Source organism: Schistocerca gregaria, chromosome 3, assembly GCF_023897955.1.
Source record: "Schistocerca gregaria isolate iqSchGreg1 chromosome 3, iqSchGreg1.2, whole genome shotgun sequence".
NCBI lineage: Eukaryota > Metazoa > Arthropoda > Insecta > Orthoptera > Acrididae > Schistocerca > Schistocerca gregaria.
Window position 1 is genome coordinate 807,498,384 of NC_064922.1, and position 21,893 is coordinate 807,520,276.

The 21,893-nt window shown below is 39.8% G+C and overlaps 1 protein-coding gene across 4 annotated transcripts in view; it reads left to right on the forward strand.

Annotated features, from left to right (window-relative positions):
- The window catches only part of LOC126354374 (tudor domain-containing 6-like), a 195,681-nt gene that overhangs the window by 114,201 nt on the left and 59,587 nt on the right, over positions 1-21,893 (forward strand). For all 4 annotated transcript variants that reach the window (XM_050003965.1, XM_050003968.1, XM_050003967.1 and 1 more), the window contains one exon: positions 9,368-9,555. In XM_050003965.1, the coding sequence (XP_049859922.1) occupies positions 9,368-9,555 (188 nt within the window). The remainder of the gene's footprint in view (positions 1-9,367; positions 9,556-21,893) is intronic.

A 21,893-nucleotide genomic window follows, 5' to 3' on the forward strand; every position in this document is an offset into this window, starting at 1 on the left:
GAATGCCTGTTTATAAAGAGATAAGGACAGTTGGTATTAGCCTCGACAACCAAAATGTTGGCAATACAGAAGTTTTGAAAGGACCTGTTACTTTCGTCGGGTGCACTTTGTACCTGACTCTTACTGGAGTTTCTGAGAAGAGTGGTGGAGGATGGTTTACATGTGCAATAGTTCGCTCTACATCTGCTAACCTGCCTGGTTTGGAGTCTTTCCATCCTCGTGATGTTATTGCATACAGGACCTGGAACGTTCGTGAAATTGTTGATACTATGGAGAGTACGAACTACATTGAGACTACTGCACCTATGTGGATAAATGGCTCCCAGGTACAATACCTGGGATCCTAATTTACACACCATATAGCTCATTTCAAAAAATTAATCCCACCATTGGGGACCTCCTCTGGTTAATGTTTATTTATAAGAAAAGCTGTAGGTTCGATTTTCATTACATTTGCGAAATGTTGTTCAGTGTTAGATGCCTTGACCGGTAGGCCTAATTTGTTTAATTATAATAATACAACCACAGGCGTCAAATGTGCATGCTGGTTAGTCAGTAGTTCGAGTGTAGTGGGTGGGGAGTGTGAATTGTGGCGTCACTGGTGGGGGCGAACGCATTGACACAGGAGAAGGAATTCGTAGTGTGGCTCCCCCTTGGATATGTCAGTTATGTGTAACAAACAGGAACATCGGAGAGCAAGAGAAGATGGTTTTGTGCCCCTCAGGCAGATTGGTGCTACCAAATTTGAATTAGAGGATTCTTGGGGGGGATGTGGGAAAAGCAAACAGGGCAGCAGGAGCAAAAAAGAAATAGTCTGTATAGTTTTTCACCGTTGAGCTGGAAAACAGATATAGCCTTTAAACCTGTTGAAAGGGTGGAGCCTCACTCAACTGTAGAAAAGTAGGATGTAGCAGACCATTAATAATATTTTCAGATTATGCAAAAACTACATTGAGTAGGAAAAAGAAGGGTGGGAGTTGTCTTATATGACCAGAATGAAGGGGTATATGGAAAACAGAGTAATTAATGAATAGATAAAAAAGTGTGAAAGCAGTCGTAGAGAAAGTTGACTGGAGGGGTATGTATAATCTGACAGATGTCAGACCTTAATTTTGAACAGTTCTCAAGTATTTAGCCAGGTGGAGTTATCTAAAAGATGCAATATTTTGGCAAGCTCACCTCTTGCCATCTGACGGATGACTGGATGATGCACTATGTGATCAAAAGTACCTGGACATCCACAAAAAAATAAGTTTTTCATATTAGGTGCATTGTGCTGCTACTTACAGCCAGGTATTCCATATCAGCGACCTAAGTAGTCATTAGACATCGTGAGAGAGCGGAATGGGGTGCTCCACGGAACTCAAGGACTTTGAACGTGGTCACGTGATTGGGTGTCACTTGTGACGTACGTCTGTACGCGAGATTCCTTTACCCCTAAACATCCCTAGGTCTAGTGTTTCTGATGTGATAGTGGAGTGGAAACGTGAAAGGACACGTACAGCACAAAAGCATACAGACCGACCTTGTCTGTTGACTGACAGAGATTGTCGACAGTTAAAGAGGGTCGTAATGTGTAAGAGGCAGACATCTATCCAGACAGTCACACAGGAATTCCAAACTGCATGAGGATTCACTGTAAGTACTGTGAAAGTTAGGCGGGAGGTGAGAAAACTTAGATTTCATGGTCGAGTGGCTGCTCATAAGCCACACATCATGCCGGTAAAAGCAAAACAACTCCTCACTTGGTGTAAGGAGCATAAATGCTGGACGATTGAACAGTGGAAAAATGTTGGTACACATTGTGGCGATGCGCTGGCAGGGAGTGGGTATGGCAAATGCCTGGTAACCGTTATGTGCCAGTATGTGTAGTGCCAACAGTAAAATTCGGAGGTGGTGGTGTTATGGTGTGGTCATGTTTTTCATGGAGGGGGCTTGAACCCCTTCTTGTTTTGTGTGGCACTATCACAGCACGGGCCTACATTTACATTGATGTTTTAAGCACCTTCTTGCTTCTGACTGCTGAAGAGCAAATAGGGGGTGGCGATTGCATCTTTAAGCACAATCGTGCACCTGTTCATAATGCACAGCCTGTGGTGGAGTGGTTAAATGACAGTAACATCCCTGTAATGGACTGGCCTGCACATAGTCCTGATCTGAATCATATAGAACACCTTAGGGATGTTTTGGAATGCCAACTTCGTGCCAGGACTCGCTGACCGACATCGATACCTGTCCTCAGTCCAGCACTCCACGAAGAATGGGCTGTCATTCCCCAAGAAACCTCCCAGCACCTGATTGAACGTATGCCTGCGAGAGTGGAAGCAGTCATCAAGGCTAAGGGTGGCCAACCCCATATTGAATTCCAGCATTATTGATGGAGGGCACTGTGAACTTGGAAGTAATTTTCAGCCAGGTGTCCGGATACTTTTGACCACATAATGTATCTGCTGGGTGCAGTCTTATTTCCACGCACCCCCCTCTCCCCTCCTCCCCCTCCCCCCTCATGCCACCTCCAGCCAGTGCCTCCAGGAACAGACCTGGTGCTGTGGTGGAGGAAATGTGGCATTTGGCATTGATCCAAGGCCAGACCAGTGCTGGATGCGGATCTGTGCTGGCATGATGGCTGTTTCTTCGTACTCTTCAGTTGTCGTGATGGGAGCCAGTTCCTTCGTCCTCTTCAGTTGTCGTGATGGGAGCCAGTTTCCACTTAGACTACTGCTGTGCTCTGGTCAAGCCCAAGGCTGGGTCCCAGGCCTTGCTTAATTGAAAACCACTGTCCTTATTTATTAGTCTGTTATGCAGTCGGATCTCTACAGCTTCTTTGAGGATACAATCGTAGGTGTTGGATTGTTGCAACGGCACAAAGTTGATGACTGGGAAGTGCCATTGAGCCAGAAAAACTACAATGCGGGCGTCTACACACACACACACACACACACACACACACACACACACACACACACACACAAACAATAATTTGAGGTAATCACATTTGAAGAGAGTATTTTTTGGGGTTGTTCTTGTCAAAATTTTCTTCCCAAATAATTCCGATCAGCCACATCTGGCCATTCTTCATGACATTCTACTGCAAATTAATGAAACCTGTAAAAATTTCATGTAGCTTGAGGTATATATAAGCATACGATACTGAAAGAGAGATCTCCTAGATTTGGCTTTTTATGCTTATAGAAATGTATCATCAGCATGGGATCCTTTGTAAAGAAACCCATATCAGATTTGAGACTTTTGGTACAGAAACCTACTGTTGTTGCACAGCTATCAGGTGCAGTCCCTATAGTGATGGAGGATTTTCTTGCTTTGAAAGGAACCAGTAGCAGTTAAACCACCATGGGTCATACCAACACCTTTACACAATTTTTATTGTGTACACTAATGTTCCACATCAACTGCAAACAATGCTAACAAAATATAGTTTTTGGGCAGTTTCTTTTGAATCAGTTTGCAAAACATTGGAAAGCAGTAAGAGAATGAAATTTCATATTCTAAGACCTTATATTGATAAATTACTACTTGCTTAGTTTGAGGTTTATCCTGCAGTTTCTACTGTTGGTATAAAAAAGGTAAACTTTACATTTTTTTGAGTGTCAATTTTTTTGGCCAACTTTACTTCAAATGCCTATATACAAATCGCCCAGGATTTTTTATATATTTTTTATTTATTTTTGTAAAAAAGAGGAAAAGAAGCTGTGCAAGATGACCTAGTTTTGTTTCTTTCTAGAAATTATTGCCAGAGATATTATTCTCAAATTTGCTGAAAACTAATACATCCACTGTTGATAATTGCTCTATGGGGTCAAACAAATGACTATATGGCAGATGTATTGAATTAATGATCATGAAACTTAATAGCATGTTCATTGGGAACAAATGTGGTTGCTCATACAAAATTTCATCAAAATCCGTGATGGTCATGTGGGAACCTCTAGGCCACTTGCCATAGAATGACTCTGCTATCTGGGAATTCTGAGCCGTAACATCTTTGTGTTAACATCTTTGGATTAAGTTTTCATCCTAAGTTCTTCAGGAAAATGTTAATGTATCCTGATAAGGAATTGGCCATAGCAGAAGAGCACTATGCAACTCGTTCTTGGCATCTGACACAGAAAAAGCCTGTTTCATGATGTGTGAGCAGACAAATCGTTATACAACAGTTGTGTGTGGAATTGCCCAATTAGATACTTGCAAATGGGATTTTTACTTAATAGGGTTCTGATATCGAGTGACATATTTATATGACAAGAATGAACTCTGGCTCAGCTACACAGTTTTATTAACATTAAATCACTTAAAAACTAGTTGAAGTGGCAGTTAGTCCCTAACATATCATGCAGCATCAAAAGGTGTGCTTGGGACACTGTAAATGAGTCTGTGGCCACACCAGAGTACATAACAAGCCATGAGTGTATAGTGAGAGGCAGAGAGGGTGTCACTTCATTATGTTGGTGTATTTACCTGCATGTCTGGGCTTCTTTTCAGGCTTGACCAGAGAACAGTCTCCTCCTCTCTGTATCAGTGGCTATTTGCACTACTCCACATCAGTTTCCAGCTGTTTTGTTCATATTCTCATGCTTATAAGGTGGGAACAGATTTCTCTTTATGTGCAGTAGCACAACCTCCTAAGTGGATTTCTGACATTCCAGACACTTGGCAGAATTTCATAGACCTTGCTGGGAATGGGAGGTTGGGCTCAGACCTCTCGTTTTTCATATATGCGATGATGTTATTAATATTTAAAAACTCCAGAAGCAATGTACATCACACTGAGACAAGTACTTTAATATGGGGTTGCAAATGTTGAAAAAATGGATGAGAAAAGTTGAACATACGATGTCACCAGATGAAGTACCTCACCACATGTGCAGCGCGTGGGCTGTGGCATGAAGGGATGGTCAAGTGATGTAATCAGTACTTGCAGTTGAGTAAATGGTGAAAATTTTGAATACCTTTTGTAAATTTGATCTGTTGTGAACAAAGTAGTTACAAAACCAAGTGAAAGCTGTTCTTACTTTTTAATTCTTTCCTTTTATATCTTTTTTTTTGTTTACAGACAGTATTCCGTGAAAAAAAACCTAGGTCGTTCACTAGCAACAACCCATTTTGGAAGCTTATACTAATTTACTTGTGACACAACATGCTTGGTTTTTGGTGTACTGTACTTTTCAATAATCCAGTGGAGACTGTGATACCAGTAAATAAAATAATGAACCTTACCTCAGTATAAAAGCAGATGTCTCGTGCAGTTAAAAAACCAACTACCTCCCTGTCAGACACAACATTCGAACCTTGAGCTCCGTGTGCTAAAGTCACGCACATGGGCACGGAACCACATTGATATGAATACATGACTTACGTTGGGACGACTGCGGCTCCTGTGTCTTATATCAAATTACTTTTCTCGGCGTCATCTACATTGCTTCAGAGGTTTTTAAACTTTATTAATAATCACCGTGAATAACACACCTGATGACTCTGACAGTGGAATTTATTTTATGCTCAATTATCACCAGTACTTCCTGTATGCAACAATTTCTAACTTCAGAAACCTGGCCTTTTCGTTATGCTATTGAAATTTAATTTGTTTTCTATAATACTGCACTCCTAATTTTGTATGCATTGCATAGTACTGTGTTGCTCAGTACACACTGTTTCACCAGGTGTTTTGAAAAATAATGAATATTATACATGGGTGGCCTTCCCTCGCCAAGCCCCCCCTCCCCTCCCCCCCCCGCCCACACACACACACACACACACACACACACACACACACACACACACACACACACACACACAGACGACGACCACCACCATTGTCTCCTCTGATGAAGGGTATGTTTTGTTATGTTCTTGGGCACTCCATCAGCAGCTAGTCATTGTGCTGGCCGAGACAGTTTATATAATATGTACTTCGCTCAGAAACAGAATGTTTATTCTAGGATACCATAATCTCCTGTGTTGTTCATTAAACTAGTTATTTAGTTTCTTGACTTTCTCACATTATCACAATTGTTGAGGTGCAGGAAAGAGTACACATCCTGTGTCACTGCTGTATCATACAGAATTATCTGAGAATCAGTTTTTAGTAGTGTCCAGTGCTTTTCCACTCAATAATGCATGCATACATGCACTGATACATCTAGATACGACTCTGACAGGTGACTCGTACATAAGCATCCTGTCTGATCACCAGCATCCATTCATGTCCATTATGTGTTCCGACAGGCGTGGGCAATCACAGCAGGACAATGCGAAACACCTGACATATCCAAAATTGCCACATAGTGGCCCCAGGAACACTCTTCTCAGTTTAAACACTTCCTCTGGACACCAGCTTCCCCAGACATTAACATTATTAAGCATATCTGGGAAGCTATGCAATGTGGTGTAAGAGATCTCCTCCTTCTGGTACTGTTACAGATTTATGGAAAGTCCTGCAGGATTCATCATGTCAATTCCCTCCAGCACTACTTCAGATGTTAGAGTCCATGCCACGTTGTGTTCCGGCACTTCTGTGTGCTTGCAGGACCCTATGCTATATTAGGCAGGTGTACCAGTTTCCTTGGTTCTTCTGTGTATCTTTTCACAAGGATATCCTTCATAAATATGGACTAAGCTGAGAGATAGGAGTAACTGATAATGCATATCAACTGTGTGAAGTTTTAGAATTAAATTTTAAAATTTAGTTTTAAACTTGTCATTTATGATTCTTTTATTCACTGTGACAAAACCAATATTAGGTTACTCTATCTTTATTGTTATATATAGGATACAAAGTATGCACCTCATGACTTTGTGTTACCCCTCAAAAGGCTGAGGGGACCCCTTTTTAAATCTTCCCGCCACAGAAAAATCTGAGGTAGTCACTGGTAATCGAACCTGGGACCTGTACTAACCACTAGACTGCCGAGTGAGCACACTTCATTGATCAAATGCATAGGTATATGCTGTTAACTTGCTGATCTCTTACGATAACATAGTGGAATAGGCAATACCAAGATTTTATTAAATTATAAAGTTAGCAGCTAATTAGAAACACACTATATTTATTCATCTTTGAATCGACTGTAGAGATATTTCATCGTATGTGCATTAAAAGAATGTATTATCAACAGAGTATAAAATTGCTTTATAGTCTTCACTTCTTGTGAAAGAAAATGCTAAATGAAAGAGGGCAGTTGTAAATAGTTTTAACGTCAAAATTGTGAAGAGTTATACAGGGTGAAGCAGAAAGAACGGACATTTTTAGAACAGATAGCATTCAGCTCTGGTAGTAGGAGTGGGGGGGGGGGGGGGGGGGGGAACTGATGCAGTCACGTGTCTGGTGGCTCCTGCCATTTTGTTTAGTCAAAGTCATGGAGCCATGGACTATGCAGCATTGTGTGTTTGCTTACATTAGTTTTTTGCATAATAATGAGTCTACGTTGCAGTTCAGTGAGAGTTTCATTGCCATTTCAATCTTGTGAGACATGCTAGTGTTCTCGCTCATAACACCATTTCATGTTGGGCTGAATCATTTCTTTTACAAGGGACAGTGCTGAACAGGAAACCACCAGGAGTTCCTCGCTCAGTATGTGCTGCAGAAAATGTTGAAAGAGTTCGTCAGTCCGTACTGATCGATCTTTCGGGACATTCTGCTGATCTGCGCCTCAATAATCATTCAATATGGTTTATTTTGCGTATTGGTGTGAGATTTTGCCCCTACAAAATGGCCATGGTGCAATAGTTGAACCCTAGAGATTACATGAGCATCTAAATTTTGGTCAAGAAATGGAGGCCATACTTCAGCAAAATGATAACATTATTTTGTTTGTGAGTGATGAAGCTCATTTTCATTTGAACAGCATGATAAATCAACAGGACTGTCATTATTGGGCCAGTGAAAATCCCAAACTAATGCATGAAAGACCATTACATAGTCCCAAGGTGACTGGTGTGCTTTAGCCGGTACAGATGTTATTGGTCCGTACTTTTTCCAAGACGATAGTGGGAACTCTGTAACTATAACCTTGGCACATTAGACAGATGATCACTGAATTCTTTCTACCTGAACTAAGAAGAAAATGAATTTCTATCTGGTCAGTTTGGTTTCACCAGGACAGGGCCAAAGCTCACAAAGCAAGAATGTCAGTGGAAGCAATTTGGACTTTTTTGTGTGTGGCCGCATCATTTCCTGGTTTGGTGTCATAAGTTGGCCTCCTCATTCCTCAGGCCTGTGGGGTTGCGTCAAGTCATGTGTATATGAGCGCGCGCGCACACACACACACACACACACACACACACACACACACACACACACACACACACAATGCATATGTTTCATGCGGAGTAATGCAGTATCTTCCTATAGATTTACAAGTATAAGCAGTTTTCTCTGTGAAATAAGGCTGCATGATGACCAGTAGTGCTATTTACTTTGACATTCATTGTAATTTTATTTATATTTAGTACTTAGGCCTATTTGAAAATGATCTATTACGTGCATGGAGTTGTTCACAAATTTGGGTGGTATTTTTTCCCTCGGCAAGTTTTTTGCATTCCATATTTGATTTTTCATTGTTGAAATATGGGCAATTTTTTTTTTAATGATGACAAATCAGTATTCGTGTTATCAGCTTACACAGAGGCAGGTAGCAACGGTGAAATGATCGTAGCAAGAGGCATAGTGTTGTATGATGCTGGTAAATATTGTCATTCTGCCAGTCCTGTTAGTTATGTGCACCATGACACACACAGTACATCCCACCTTCCCCCGTGATGATTCACATAACATGGTGATGGCAATTTTCCCATTATGTTCATTGTCGGTGTCATAAAGAACACACAAACATTATTTCAAGTAAGGCGAATAATGTATTGACATTTGTGCAAGCAACCATTTGCTTTGGGACAGAGCAACTGGCGAAACTGAAAAATATTCCCGAAGTCTTTGGACGTAATGTATTATGCAGGAACTTTCATCACTGTAAGGCTTGAGAGTACAACTACACCACATTAATTTAACACACGTAAAATTGGGAAAGCTTTTGAATACAGCAGAAAATTACAGGTGTAAATCAAAATCCTACTTTAAGCTAATGTTTGTTTTTTGCTGTTCTATCATCTGTTGCATTAGTTTTTCATAATGTTAATATTTCTTTTGTGCCCTTGTAATTGGTGTAAAAAAATAACAGGATGCATTCACTCTCTGACACCTTCATTGTATCCTAAAATTACATTGTATCCTAAAATTACAAAAAAATCATTATTAATTACATATTTCATAAAATATTATGTTTGTGTTTTTAATAAATTGTAATTTGTTGTGTTGAGTTTATTGCATTGATTTGTGTCATCTCTCTTGTTTTAGCACCACCTGCCAATAACACTTCAGTTAATGTTGAGGAAGAGTTGGATTTGACACTGTGCCAGGGCCAGTGTTTGGCAGCTCATGTTACATATGTATGTACACTTTCCAAGTTCTTTGTGCATCTGAACCCAGCACGTGCTGTAGAAATACAAGCTTGCATAGAAAATCACATGCAGCAATACAGTGAGGTACGTATTTGTACAGTTAACTTCTCCACTCAAAACAATTTGAGATTTACTCAAGATTTCACTTTTCCACTATCGTTTATACAAATGCACATCCAGAAATACTAGCTCAGTTTCAACCAAATAGCTGTCTTCCTTATTTGCTAGTTATACCTTCATCTTTGGCTCTTACAGGACATATATATATATATAAAATAGAAAGAAACTTCCACATGGGAAAAATGTATTAAAAACAAAGATTCCAAGACTTACCAAGCGGGAAAGCGCCGGTAGATAGGCACAATAAATAAAACACACAAACACACACACACAGAATTTCTAGCTTTCGCAACCGACGGTTGCTTCTTCAGGAAAGAGGGAAAGACGAAAGGATGTGGGTTTTAAGGGAGAGGGTAAGGAGTCATTCCAATCCCGGGAGCGGAAAGACTTCCCTTAGGGGGAAAAAGGATAGGTGTACACTCGCACACACACATATCCATCTGCACATACACAGACACAAGCGGACATTGGAATGACTCCTTACCCTCTCCCTTAAAACCCACATCCTTTCGTCTTTCCCTCTCCTTCCCTCTTTCCCGAAGAAGCAACCATCGGTTGCGAAAGCTAGAAATTCTGTGTGTGTGTTTGTGTGTTTTATTTATTGTGCCTATCTACCGGCGCTTTCCCGCTTTTGTGTGTGTGTGTGTGTGTGTGTGTGTGTGTGTGTGTGTGTGTGTGTGTGTGTGTGTGTGTGTGTGTGTGTGTGTGTTGTGGGGGAGGGGGGGGGGAGGTTGTTCACGGAGGCCCCACATGATGCTGCTCTCCATAGTGTGACTGCAGTATGAGATACTAATCATCTTATCTGTATGTGTGTAATAAATTACCCAGTTTTGACCTAGACGCTATAGCACTACAGTTGATGTTAACATGCCTATGTTGATCATGAGCTGGACTGCTGGCATGCACACTGTTGCATTGCATTGGCTTAAATTTTTTCCAGAAACCACAACTGCCTCAGTCGCTCATGGTGATGTGATTGTCTGTGTTGGAATGCTGGGTGGCAAAATTTAGTATTTTTTGTTAAAATCTCGCTTCATTCCATCCTACAGTGACAGTCACACACACACATTAGATGCCACCACAGTGACTGCAGTCTTGCATCTTGCATTGTTGACCAAGACAGTGGGCTAATGCGGTGGTAAGGTGTACATTTGGATAAAACATGATGTCTCCTATGGATGGAGGGAAATCTAAACAATACTGGTACATCAGGGAAGTTTAAGATAGAGCTTGAGATATACATCCTTGAGGCAACCTTGCATGCCATAGTTTAGACACACGCTGTCCAAGCACATGTAGGAACATTTTTCAAAAAATGAGAAGTACAACTGCTTCCAGGGCATGTGTATTCATTCGACCAGCTCAACATCAAACAGATGCTTGTAATTTGGTTATAACTTTGTGCTAGCAATTAGTGTGGGTGCTGTGCAACTTCATATCCAAATCATGTGTGGGGAGACTCTGCAAAAACATGTCCAGACTCCTTGATTCCATGTCTGCACATTTTGATCATCTGGTTGCAGCATGTAGCATATTCATGCCATCCTAAACTGTCAGTGTTAGAGATTTTTCAGTGTTACAGCTTTAATCATTTGTATATTGTCATATAATTAAACTGTTGATTGTAATCTGCATGTATCCTCTTTGATATTTCCAGAAACTTCAGTGTAGGATGATAAACTGTTTTGCAAATGGACTGGAAAATATTGGGAAGGGGACATTTTTTCTACTAATAAAATGGTTTAATAATGGACAGAACAAATAAGATTGCTCACCACCTAATGTGGTGTATGCTCCAAATAAATCCACAATACTTATTGATAGCAACATTACATACATACATACATACATACAGTGAGTTTATTGATGAGATTCACAGTATTAGTGAAGAACATTCACATTCAATTGTTGGCTGCCTCTGTTGCAGTGCATTCCAGGCTAAACTCAGATGTGACCTACATTCTACAATCTATGGAAGTAGAGTGATTGCCTTACCTTCTAGTAATTAACAGGAAACTTAGCTTTATGATGATAGGGAATATTTTTACCCCGAATAGGAAAGATTTACTAATAGCACCATCTACTGCAGAGTGGATCACATCTCTCTACTTATTAGCTGCCAAAGAACCATTTTGGATGACATAGAGGATCATGTGTCTGTCAATGCTTGTTCATGCTTTCATCCATTCGCTGTACACCATCCGTCCAAACAGCACCAAGAATGATTTTATTCCTGCCACATAAGCGACGTCAGTGCAATAACTACAGTGGCAGTTTTAACTAACGACAAATCGCTAACATAGGCATTGAGCACCTAAATGAGAGATGTGCATTCGACCAGTCGGTAGTGAGCAGGCAGCATTGAGTATTTGCTGTTCGACTATAATGTGACAACATTTTTGCCACAAGTTGCAGTTGAGCAACATCTCTAAATCAAGTGTTAAAGATCCATAACATATTTAAGAAGAGAAAATTGTGTGAAAAGTTCCTGCTGCACATCTTGGCTCCCGAATGAAGATGGCAACATGAGACTGCTTTCCACAACTTGACTGAAATGCAAAATGTGGACAGTTCTTTCATGGAAAAAATTGTCACTGGTCATGAAACTTGATGTTATGATACAAACCTAACACAAAATAACAGACTGTATAAATTCACATGAGGTGTCAACACTTCGATGACATAATCGACATTCGAGCCAGTTTGAAGTGTGAGTCATCCATATAAAGAACTTTACCTACTGTTTCACATTGTGTGAATGTTCTGCATTTTGTATTCAACAGGGAAGGTGGGGTGAGGATACTGTGAGCTCACCTGAAGCTTTAAAACCTCCATCTTAACTTTTCTCTCTCTTTTAGCTAATCTAGTCTTGAAACTTTTTGCACTGATGAGGTACAACATTGCAAGTTTTATTATGCGAAGTTTTCTGGATAACATGCCCTCTTTTGACATAAACATATTAGTTGTCGTGCTCAACATTAAATTACAATGCATTGGTGTGTGTGCATAAATAATGTTTTTTTGCCCAAAGTATGCGGTCTTTGCAGTATGATATTGTAATTGGGGCACATACTATGGTGTCAGACATGCAGTGGGCTCTTCACAAAGGTGCTAGGTGTAACCTCTTTGCCCTTAATTTTTAGATGACATCTCTGATATTAATTTATTTATCTTTGGACACTGTAAAACCAGGGTTGGCACAAGTTTTAAAAATAAGGGAATTTCACATGTGTCGGGGGGCCTGGAAACTCTCATTTTTGGCTCAACTGGTGAAATTGTTTGTTTGCGAAGACACCACATGTTGTCACTAGCTGGGTGCAGCCAGGTAGCTCCTGGGTGTCATGCTCCCCCTCCTGACTCCATCCTTTGTAGCACTTTATAGCATTTACACAATTTATCCACTGCATGGATTGATCACCGTGGTGTCAGTTCATCACCGCATTGTTGGTGACTCTTGACTGGGCATGAATAGCTGGCTACACGGGAGTGGATTTCTGCAACAGACCAGGACGGCAGTTATCTCTAATAATTTGGAGCCACCGATCTGAGACCTGTCATTTACCACTAATGTACAGGCTGTGCATGTCGGATGTAGTCTCACTGATCTGCCCACATGATTGAACAGTTTTTGTGTGGCATAAATTGACAGATTTTTCATGAATAGTCCATGTGCAACTGGCCAGAGTCCATGGACGATGAATTTTCAGGACTTAGAACTGTGTATCACCACAGGTGTGTTGTTTTATAGGCATTTTCTTTATTGTAGTACATTTTCACACTTTCAAAGTAGTTTATATATTTGAGAGAGAGTATAGATGATGATAGGAAGAAAATTGTGGCAACAGCTGGCAGTTTGTAACCTGTGTATTCATATATTTCTTGAAACAAAAATTGCACAATGTCTGTAAAATGGACAAAACACAGTGGGTAATATCCTACAATAATGAACATAGCACAAGCATCATTTCATTGGTGCTCGCTACTTTGTTTTGGTTTGTACAACTCATCCTTCCCTTTCACACTTATTTCAATAGACCTACTTTTTTCTGATCTTATTTCTGAAGCTATTGTAGGCAATTTAAATCCATCTTTGCAACTATGAGAAAATGCATATATTTTTCACCAAATGCTTTTTGTTTTATTCAAAAATGAAATATCATCAGTGGTTTGTAATGAAACATATTTACGATCTGGCTTGATTTCTACATCTATAAACAATTTATATCATGTGGAATGTTTCCCTCTATTATATCTATAAACAATTTGTTACAAAAGATGCTTACATCAGTTATGTCTGATTTTTTGCTCACATCAGGAAACAGCGTCTGCTTGCACATTTTATAGTTATTCCCATGTTTGACGTGGGTGTTTCTTGTAGCGTGATTGCAAAGACAGATTTAAAATGCATTCAGTTATTATAAAGCAGCTACAGACAATATGATCGCACACTGCAGAATTTTTTCAGAATCTTCATTTCAAATTTTGTAGCTTAGTTTTTATATTGCTGTGGTCCACAGTTGCAACACCACCTAGAAATATTTCAGCCATTTCTTTGTATTCTCAATTTTTTAGATTTTTGTTTGTGTAATGTTTGTGTGTCAGTGTCCACAAATAAGGTATCTCATGTTACAATTGTACTAGTCCAGTCCCGTCATTTTACTTTCAGCAATGAAAACTTGCTGTCAGCTCAAAACCACTCATTTAACTGTGGCAAATTTCAAGTAGCACCTACATTTCTCTTGTCGCCATGTTAAAAGCTGCTGCTTTTGGCAAAACAAAGTGGAGTTAACACAGTGTCACCTGGCTAACAGTCGATATGTTTCTTGTCCAATCTGACACATTATCTTGTCATGAATCCTGTATGGGAGAAGCAGCAAACACTTGCTGTTAATTCAAAATTAAAGCTAACTTGTTAATAAATACAGAAATACTTTAACTGAAAATAGCTTTTATTGACACAACTTACCTCTCAGATCATAAACCCTATTAAGGAGACAATATTTGTTGTTAATTCAAAATTAGAGTTAATAACTTATTCAGAAACACAGAAGTCATTACATTTTTTTTGTCAACTTACCTGTTTACTACCCTTCAGATCTCAAAATTTGTCAGGGGGAAAACTTGTGACAATCTTGGAAACAGGCCTGACTATATCGCTCTCATTCACTTTGTTATATGGACAAATTTTAAAGTTGAAGTCATAGGTGATTCACCAATCCTATTCTGACTAAATATTCTCTTCGACATGTTAAATCCAACTTTGCGTATTTCTGATTTGCTGCTCTTTCATTACATCTGCACTCAGAGTATGCCCCACTGCAGCTCCTGTGTGCTCACTACTAAATCTCATTGCTGATGTGACACATCAATGCCCTGCCTGATAGACAAAAAGGCAGGAGACTGCAGGAAGTTCTAGTAGCTGAGGCTCGTCAGCTTGTGCCTGCAGTTAGGTAATTGACTGGCAAGAATATCGATTATGCTATTTCTAGATAGGTGTTAGTTTGGGTCAGTGTACTGCTTCTTGTGAACTTTTGAAAAGTGCACTACAGCTGAGCTACTCATTCGAGCAGACTATGAGGAAGCAGTAACGATAATCAAAAGGAGTCCACAATCTAACTGTTACATTTCACAGTGCAAAAACTGTCTCTCACTGCCTTTCCTTACTGAAAATTTTATTTAACCTAATTATCAGTAAATTACATCACCCTTACTTTACATGCAGTTCTTGACAATAGCTGAGAGATAATACCTGAAGTAGAAGAATTCAGGCAATATGCCGTCCGCTGTGGCCGAGCGGTTCTAGGCGCTTCAGTCCGGAACCGCACTGCTGCTACAGTCACAGGTTCAAATCCTGCTTCGGGCATGGATGTGTGTGATGTCCTTAAGTTAGGTTTAAGTAGTTCTAAGTCTAGTGGACTGATGACCTCAGATGTTAAGTCCTATAGTGCTTAGAGCCATTTGAACCATTTTGAAGGCAATATGAAAGGTTGCTGGTCTATCAAGAAACTGCAGCCATAGGCGAAAACATCGAGAAAGTGTGAAAACGTCTTTTGTAATTCATGGTCTTTGGTACTGGATTTTTTATTATAATATGCGACCACATTTGTATGCCTTTACAAAATAAAAATGTGTGTGGTGTATTTGTATGTGCACTAATATCCATCCAGAGCACAACAGAGTTTGTATGAGTCACACACCTTTCGATAGTATGTAGGTTGCAACCACACAGTGTCGAAGCTGCAGTATAATGTACCTGAAAATATTAACTAAGTAAGTACCAAGACAAGTTCTGAATAATATATCACAAACTCAAAAATACACTCGTGTATATTTGAAAACCCTTTCATGAAATAATCAGTTGCACTGTACTTTTGATAACAGTTAATCATGTGTGTAGCTAGGTCTAAGTATTGGTTGTATGAGTAAGTTCAGAATATTTTGTGATCTACTACTAAAATAATAAATTTTGCATGTACTGGTGTTCTACTGTCAGTAAAGACATTTATATACACAAGAACCACAGTTCAGTACAGTAATGTACTGAAGTTTTGCAGTGGTGCAGTCCAACTGGATATTGTATTTTTGAGAATATTGAGACAATTTCTTTGTTCCTGCTTGCTCCATTTTGACGTCAATACTAAAACAACACAACCCCCCCCCCCCCCCCCCCCCATGAACCATGGACCTTGCCATTGGTGGGGAGGCTTGCGTGCCTCAGCGATACAGATGGCCGTACCGTAGGTGCAACCACAACGGAGGGGTATCTGTTGAGAGGCCAGACAAACGTGTGGTTCCTGAAGAGGGGCAGGAGCCTTTTCAGTAGTTGCAGGGGCAACAGTCTGGATGATTGACTGATCTGGCCTTGTAACAATAACCAAAACGGCCTTGCTGTGCTGGTACTGCAAACGACTGAAAGCAAGGGGAAACTACAGCCGTAATTTTTCCCGAGGACATGCAGCTTTACTGTATGATTAAATGATTATGACGTCCTCTTGGGTAAAATATTCCGGAGGTAAAATAGTACCCCATTCGGATCTCCGGGCGGGGACTACTCAGGAGGACGTCGTTATCAGGAGAAAGAAAACTGGCGTTCTACGGATCGGAGCGTGGAATGCCCGATCCCTTAATCGGGCAGGTAGGTTAGAAAATTTAAAAAGGGAAATGGATAGGTTAAAGTTGGATATAGTGGGAATTAGTGAAGTTCGGTGGCAGGAGGAACAAGACTTTTGGTCAGGTGACTACAGGGTTCTAAATACAAAATCAAATAGGGGTAATGCAGGAGTAGGTTTAATAATGAATAGGAAAATAGGAATGCGGGTAAGCTACTACAAACAGCATAGTGAACGCATTATTGTGGCCAAGATAGACACAAAGCCAATGCCTACTACAGTAGTACAAGTTTATATGCCAACTAGCTCTGCAGATGATGAAGAAATTGATGAAATGTATGATGAGATAAAAGAAATTATTTAGGTAGTGAAGGGAGACGAAAATTTAATAGTCATGGGTGACTGGAAAAGGGAGAGAAGGAAACATAGTAGGTGATTATGGATTGGGACTAAGAAATGAAAGAGGAAGCCGTCTGGTAGAATTTTGCACAGAGCATAACTCAATCATAGCTAACACTTGGTTCAAGAATCATAAAAGAAGGTTGTATACATGGAAGAATCCTGGAGATACTAAAAGGTATCAGATAGATTATATAATGGTAAGACAGAGATTTAGGAATCAGGTTTTAAATTGTAGGACATTTCCAGGGGCAGATGTGGACTCTGACCACAATCTATTGGTTATGACCTGTAGGTTAAAACTGAAGAAACTGCAAAAAGGTGGGAATTAAAGGACATGGGATCTGGATAAGCTGAAAGAACCAGAGGTTGTACAGAGTTTCAAGGAGAGCATAAGGGAACAATTGACAGCAATGGGGGAAAGAAATACAGTAGAAGAAGAATGGGTAGCTCTGAGGGATGAAGTAGTGAAGGCAGCAGAGGATAAAGTAGGTAAAAAGACGAGGGCTGCTAGAAATCCTTGGGTAACAGAAGAAATATTGAATTTAATTGATGAAAGGAGAAAATATAAAAATGCAGTAAATGAAGCAGGCAAAAAGGAATACAAACGTCTCAAAAATGAGATCGACAGGAAGTGCAAAATGGCTAAGCAGGGATGGCTAGAGGACAAATGTAAGGATGTAGAAGCTTATCTCACTAGGGGTAAGATAGATACTGCCTACAGGAAAATTAAAGAGACCTTTGGAGAGAAGAGAACCACGTGTATGAATATCAAGAGCTCAGATGGCAACCCACTTCTAAGCAAAGAAGGGAAGGCAGAAAGGTGGAAGGAGTATATAGAAGGTTTATACAAGGGCAATGTACTTGAGGACAATATTATGGAAATGGAAGAGGATGTAGATGAAGACGAAATGGGAGGTAAGATACTGCGTGAAGAGTTTGACAGAGCACTGAAAGACCTGAGCCTAAACTAGGCCCCCGGAGTAGACAACATTCCATTAGAACTACTGACGGCCTTGGGAGAGCCAGTCATGACAAAACTCTACCAGCTGGTGAGCAAGATGTATGAGACAGGTGAAACACCCTCAGACTTCAAGAAGAATATAATAATTCCAATCCCAAAGAAAACAGGCGATGACAGATGTGAAAATTACCGAGCTATCAGTTTAATAAGTCACAGCTGCAAAATACTAACGCGAATTCTTTACAGACGAATGGAAAAACTGGTAGATGCGGACCTCGGGGAGGAGCAGTTTGGATTCCGTAGAAATGTTGGAACACGTGAGGCAATACTGACCTTACGACTTATCTTAGAAGAAAGATTAAGAAAAGGCAAACCTACATTTCTAGCATTTGTAGACTTAGAGAAAGCTTTTGACAATGTTGACTGGAATACTCTCTTCCCAATTCTAAAGTTGGCAGGGGTAAAATACAGGGAGGGAAAGGCTATTTACAATTTGTACAGAAACCAGATGGCAGTTATGAGTCGAGGGGATCGAAAAGGAAGCAGTGGTTGGGAAGTGAGTGAGTCAGGTGTGTAGCCTGTCCCCCATGTTATTCAATCTGTATATTGTGCAAGCAATAAAGTAAACAAAAGAAAAGTTCGGAGTAGGTATTAAAATTCATGGAGAAGAAGTAAAAACTTTGAGGTTCGCTGATGACATTGTAATTCTGTCAGAGACAGCAAAGGACTTGGAAGAGCAGTTGAACGGAATGGAAAGTGTCTTGAAAAGAGGATATAAGATGAACATCAACAAAAGCAAAACGAGGATAATGGAATGTAGTCAAATTAAATCGGGTGATGCTGAGGGAATTAGATTAGGAAATGAGACACTTAAAAAGTAGTAAAGGAGTTTTGCTATTTAGGAAGTAAAATAACTGATGATGGTCGAAGTAGAGAGGATATAAAATTTAGACTGGCAATGGCAAGAAAAGCGTTCCTGAAGAAGAGAAATTTGTTAACATCCAGTATAGATTTAAGTGTCAGGAAGTCGTTTCTGAAAATATTTGTTTGGAGTGTAGCCATGTATGGAAGTGAAACATGGACGATAACTAGTTTGGACAAGAAGAGAATAGAAGCTTTCGAAATGTGGTGCTACAGAAGAATGCTGAAGATTAGATGGGTAGATCACGTAACTAATGAGGAGGTATTGAATAGGATTGGGGAGAAGAGAAGTTTGTGGCACAACTTGACTAGAAGAAGGGATCGATTGGTAGGACATGTTCTGAGGCATCAAGGGATCACAAATTTAGCATTGGAGGGCAGTGTGGAGGGTAAAAATCGTAGAGGGAGACCAAGAGATGAATACACTAAGCAGATTCAGAAGGATGTAGGTTGCAGTAGGTACTGGGAAATGAAGAAGCTTGCACAGGATAGAGTAGCATGGAGAGCTGCATCAAACCAGTCTCAGGACTGAAGACAACAACAACAACAACAACAACAACAACAAAACCTCTGTTTTTTCCTTATGTTTTAATGTAAGAATTCTTTCATGGTCAAAGAACACAGTCGCTGCCTCCCATGTTGCAGTCCAAGTTTTTCCCCTCCTCCACTATTTTATCATGTTTGTCATTATTGAAAAGATTCAAATGTTTGATAGTTTCTCTCTCTCTCCATTTGCATCCATCATTTTACTGTTATGATAAATGTTGTTTCTTGAATGATTGCATTTGAGGCATCCTGGGCAATGATATGGTGTGGACCTTCATGTTTATAATGGGATTTCACGTCCGTCACGCTTCCTTGGATGATTATTTATTCATTTTTATCAACAATAAATCACCAACATGATAAAATATTGGTTTAACTGTTTGTCATGCTTTTTTTTGTGTTACAAATTGTGAAGCCTAAGATACTGTGGCAGAGAGATTTAAGCTGTGTATCGGAACTGCAGACATGTACCTGGAAATAAACTAAAAATTATTACCTAACTTTATTTTGTCAGGTGATATCAATTTTGTCAGGTGATTATCAATATTTCTCATAAACCAATAACTAGTGACTACCGTGTCTGTATTTCAGACCAATTTTATGAAAATAATACTTGAGAACAGGCCTTGATTGTGAAAGATAAATACCAGTTTCCACCAGAACACTGCATATATCCACAAAGATGTTTTCGTTATGAGAACATTGAGGAATTGGAAATACAAATTAATGGGAAAATTGATGAATTGGAAATACAAATTATAACACCACCACCGACCCTGTTCACCAGATTTGGCACCATGTGACTGCCATCAGCTCCCACAGTTAGAGTAATCTGTGCCTGAAAAACATTTAGAGATTCCAGTGAAACAATTCCTTAGTCAGGTTTCTCCTAAATGGATTGGTCTTCTTGATTTAATAATACTTAGTGTTTACTCTCCAAACAATATTGTACATCATGTTGTACCTAGGATGTGTTATCATGTCTTCACCGATGCTTTATTGCATATACCCATATATATATAACAAGCCAAAGTAGCAGTGGTTAAGATGCTGTATGAGACAAGTTTCTGCATAATTTTTATCCAGTTTACTCTGAGAACAGATCAGGGTAAAATTAAATGAAAGGTGTGTTGCTAATGGAAACAAGAAATCTTTCATCAGGAAGAGACAGTTACTGGCTTCAATTAGACAATGCCAAGTCCATTTCCTTCATTAATGACCTCCAGCTAGCTAATGATTCTGTGATCTGATATGATGTACCTCCTGATCACACGCACATTCACTATGCTGCAACAATCACCTAAAATAACGTTGTGGCTAATGAGGGGAAGACCTCAGCAGCCATCAATCGTGTTGGCTCATATTTGGCAGATCGCTTGTGTACCACCTACAATAAAGGAGCCTAAGGTATTTGGAAGCACCCAAAATTAAGTAGAATCTTTCTTTTCAAGTCAATGCAATCAGATGTCCTCCAAGTGCAAAACTGAGCTTCTTGCTTATTACACTCTCTCTCTCTCTCTCTCTCTCTCTCTCTCTCTCTCTCTCTCTCTCTCTCTCTCTCTCATTCAGTCACAAAAGCAAGCAGATCTCAAAGTACATGTGACTGCCATCGAACCTGGTGTTTCAATTGTTTGACTATACATTTAAGGCTGCTATGCAGTTGGTTCACAAGAAATTTTAGGCGCACTCTTTCATGTACTGTATGACAAGGGCGACTTCTGATCGCAGCAGATGTTTTTGTGTCCTTCATATTGGGTAGTGTAGGTATTTGCTGTAGTAAGAGTGCTTGCCATTGAAGGCCTCTTCATTTATCTTATGGGCTCTTCATAACATTTGGAAAGTTATAGCTGGATGTCCATCGATCAAAGGAGGTGTACAAAAATGTTTAGGGAAATTCAGGAATACAGAAATACAGGTCACTTAGGAGTGAAATAAATAGGAAGTACAGGGAAGCTAAGGCTAAATGACTGCATTGAAAATGAAGAAATTGAAAAAGAAATAAATGTTTGAAGGGCTGATTCAGCATATAGAAAAGTCAAAACAGTTGTTGATGAAATTAAAAGCAAGGGCAGAAACATTAAGAGCACAATGGAAATTTCACTGTAAATGCAGAGGAGAGAGTGGATAGGTGGAAAGAGTACTTTGAAGGCCTCTGTGTGAGGGAGGACTTGTCTGATTACATGTAGAAGAAGACACTGGGGTTGACAGGGAAGAGATAGGGGAAACAGTATTAGATTCAAAATTTAAAAGAGCTTCGGATGACTTAAGATCAATTAAGGCAGAAGCAGCAGACAACATTCCAACAGAATTTCTAAAATCATTGAGGGGTAAGTGACGACAAAACAACTATTCCTGTTGGTGTG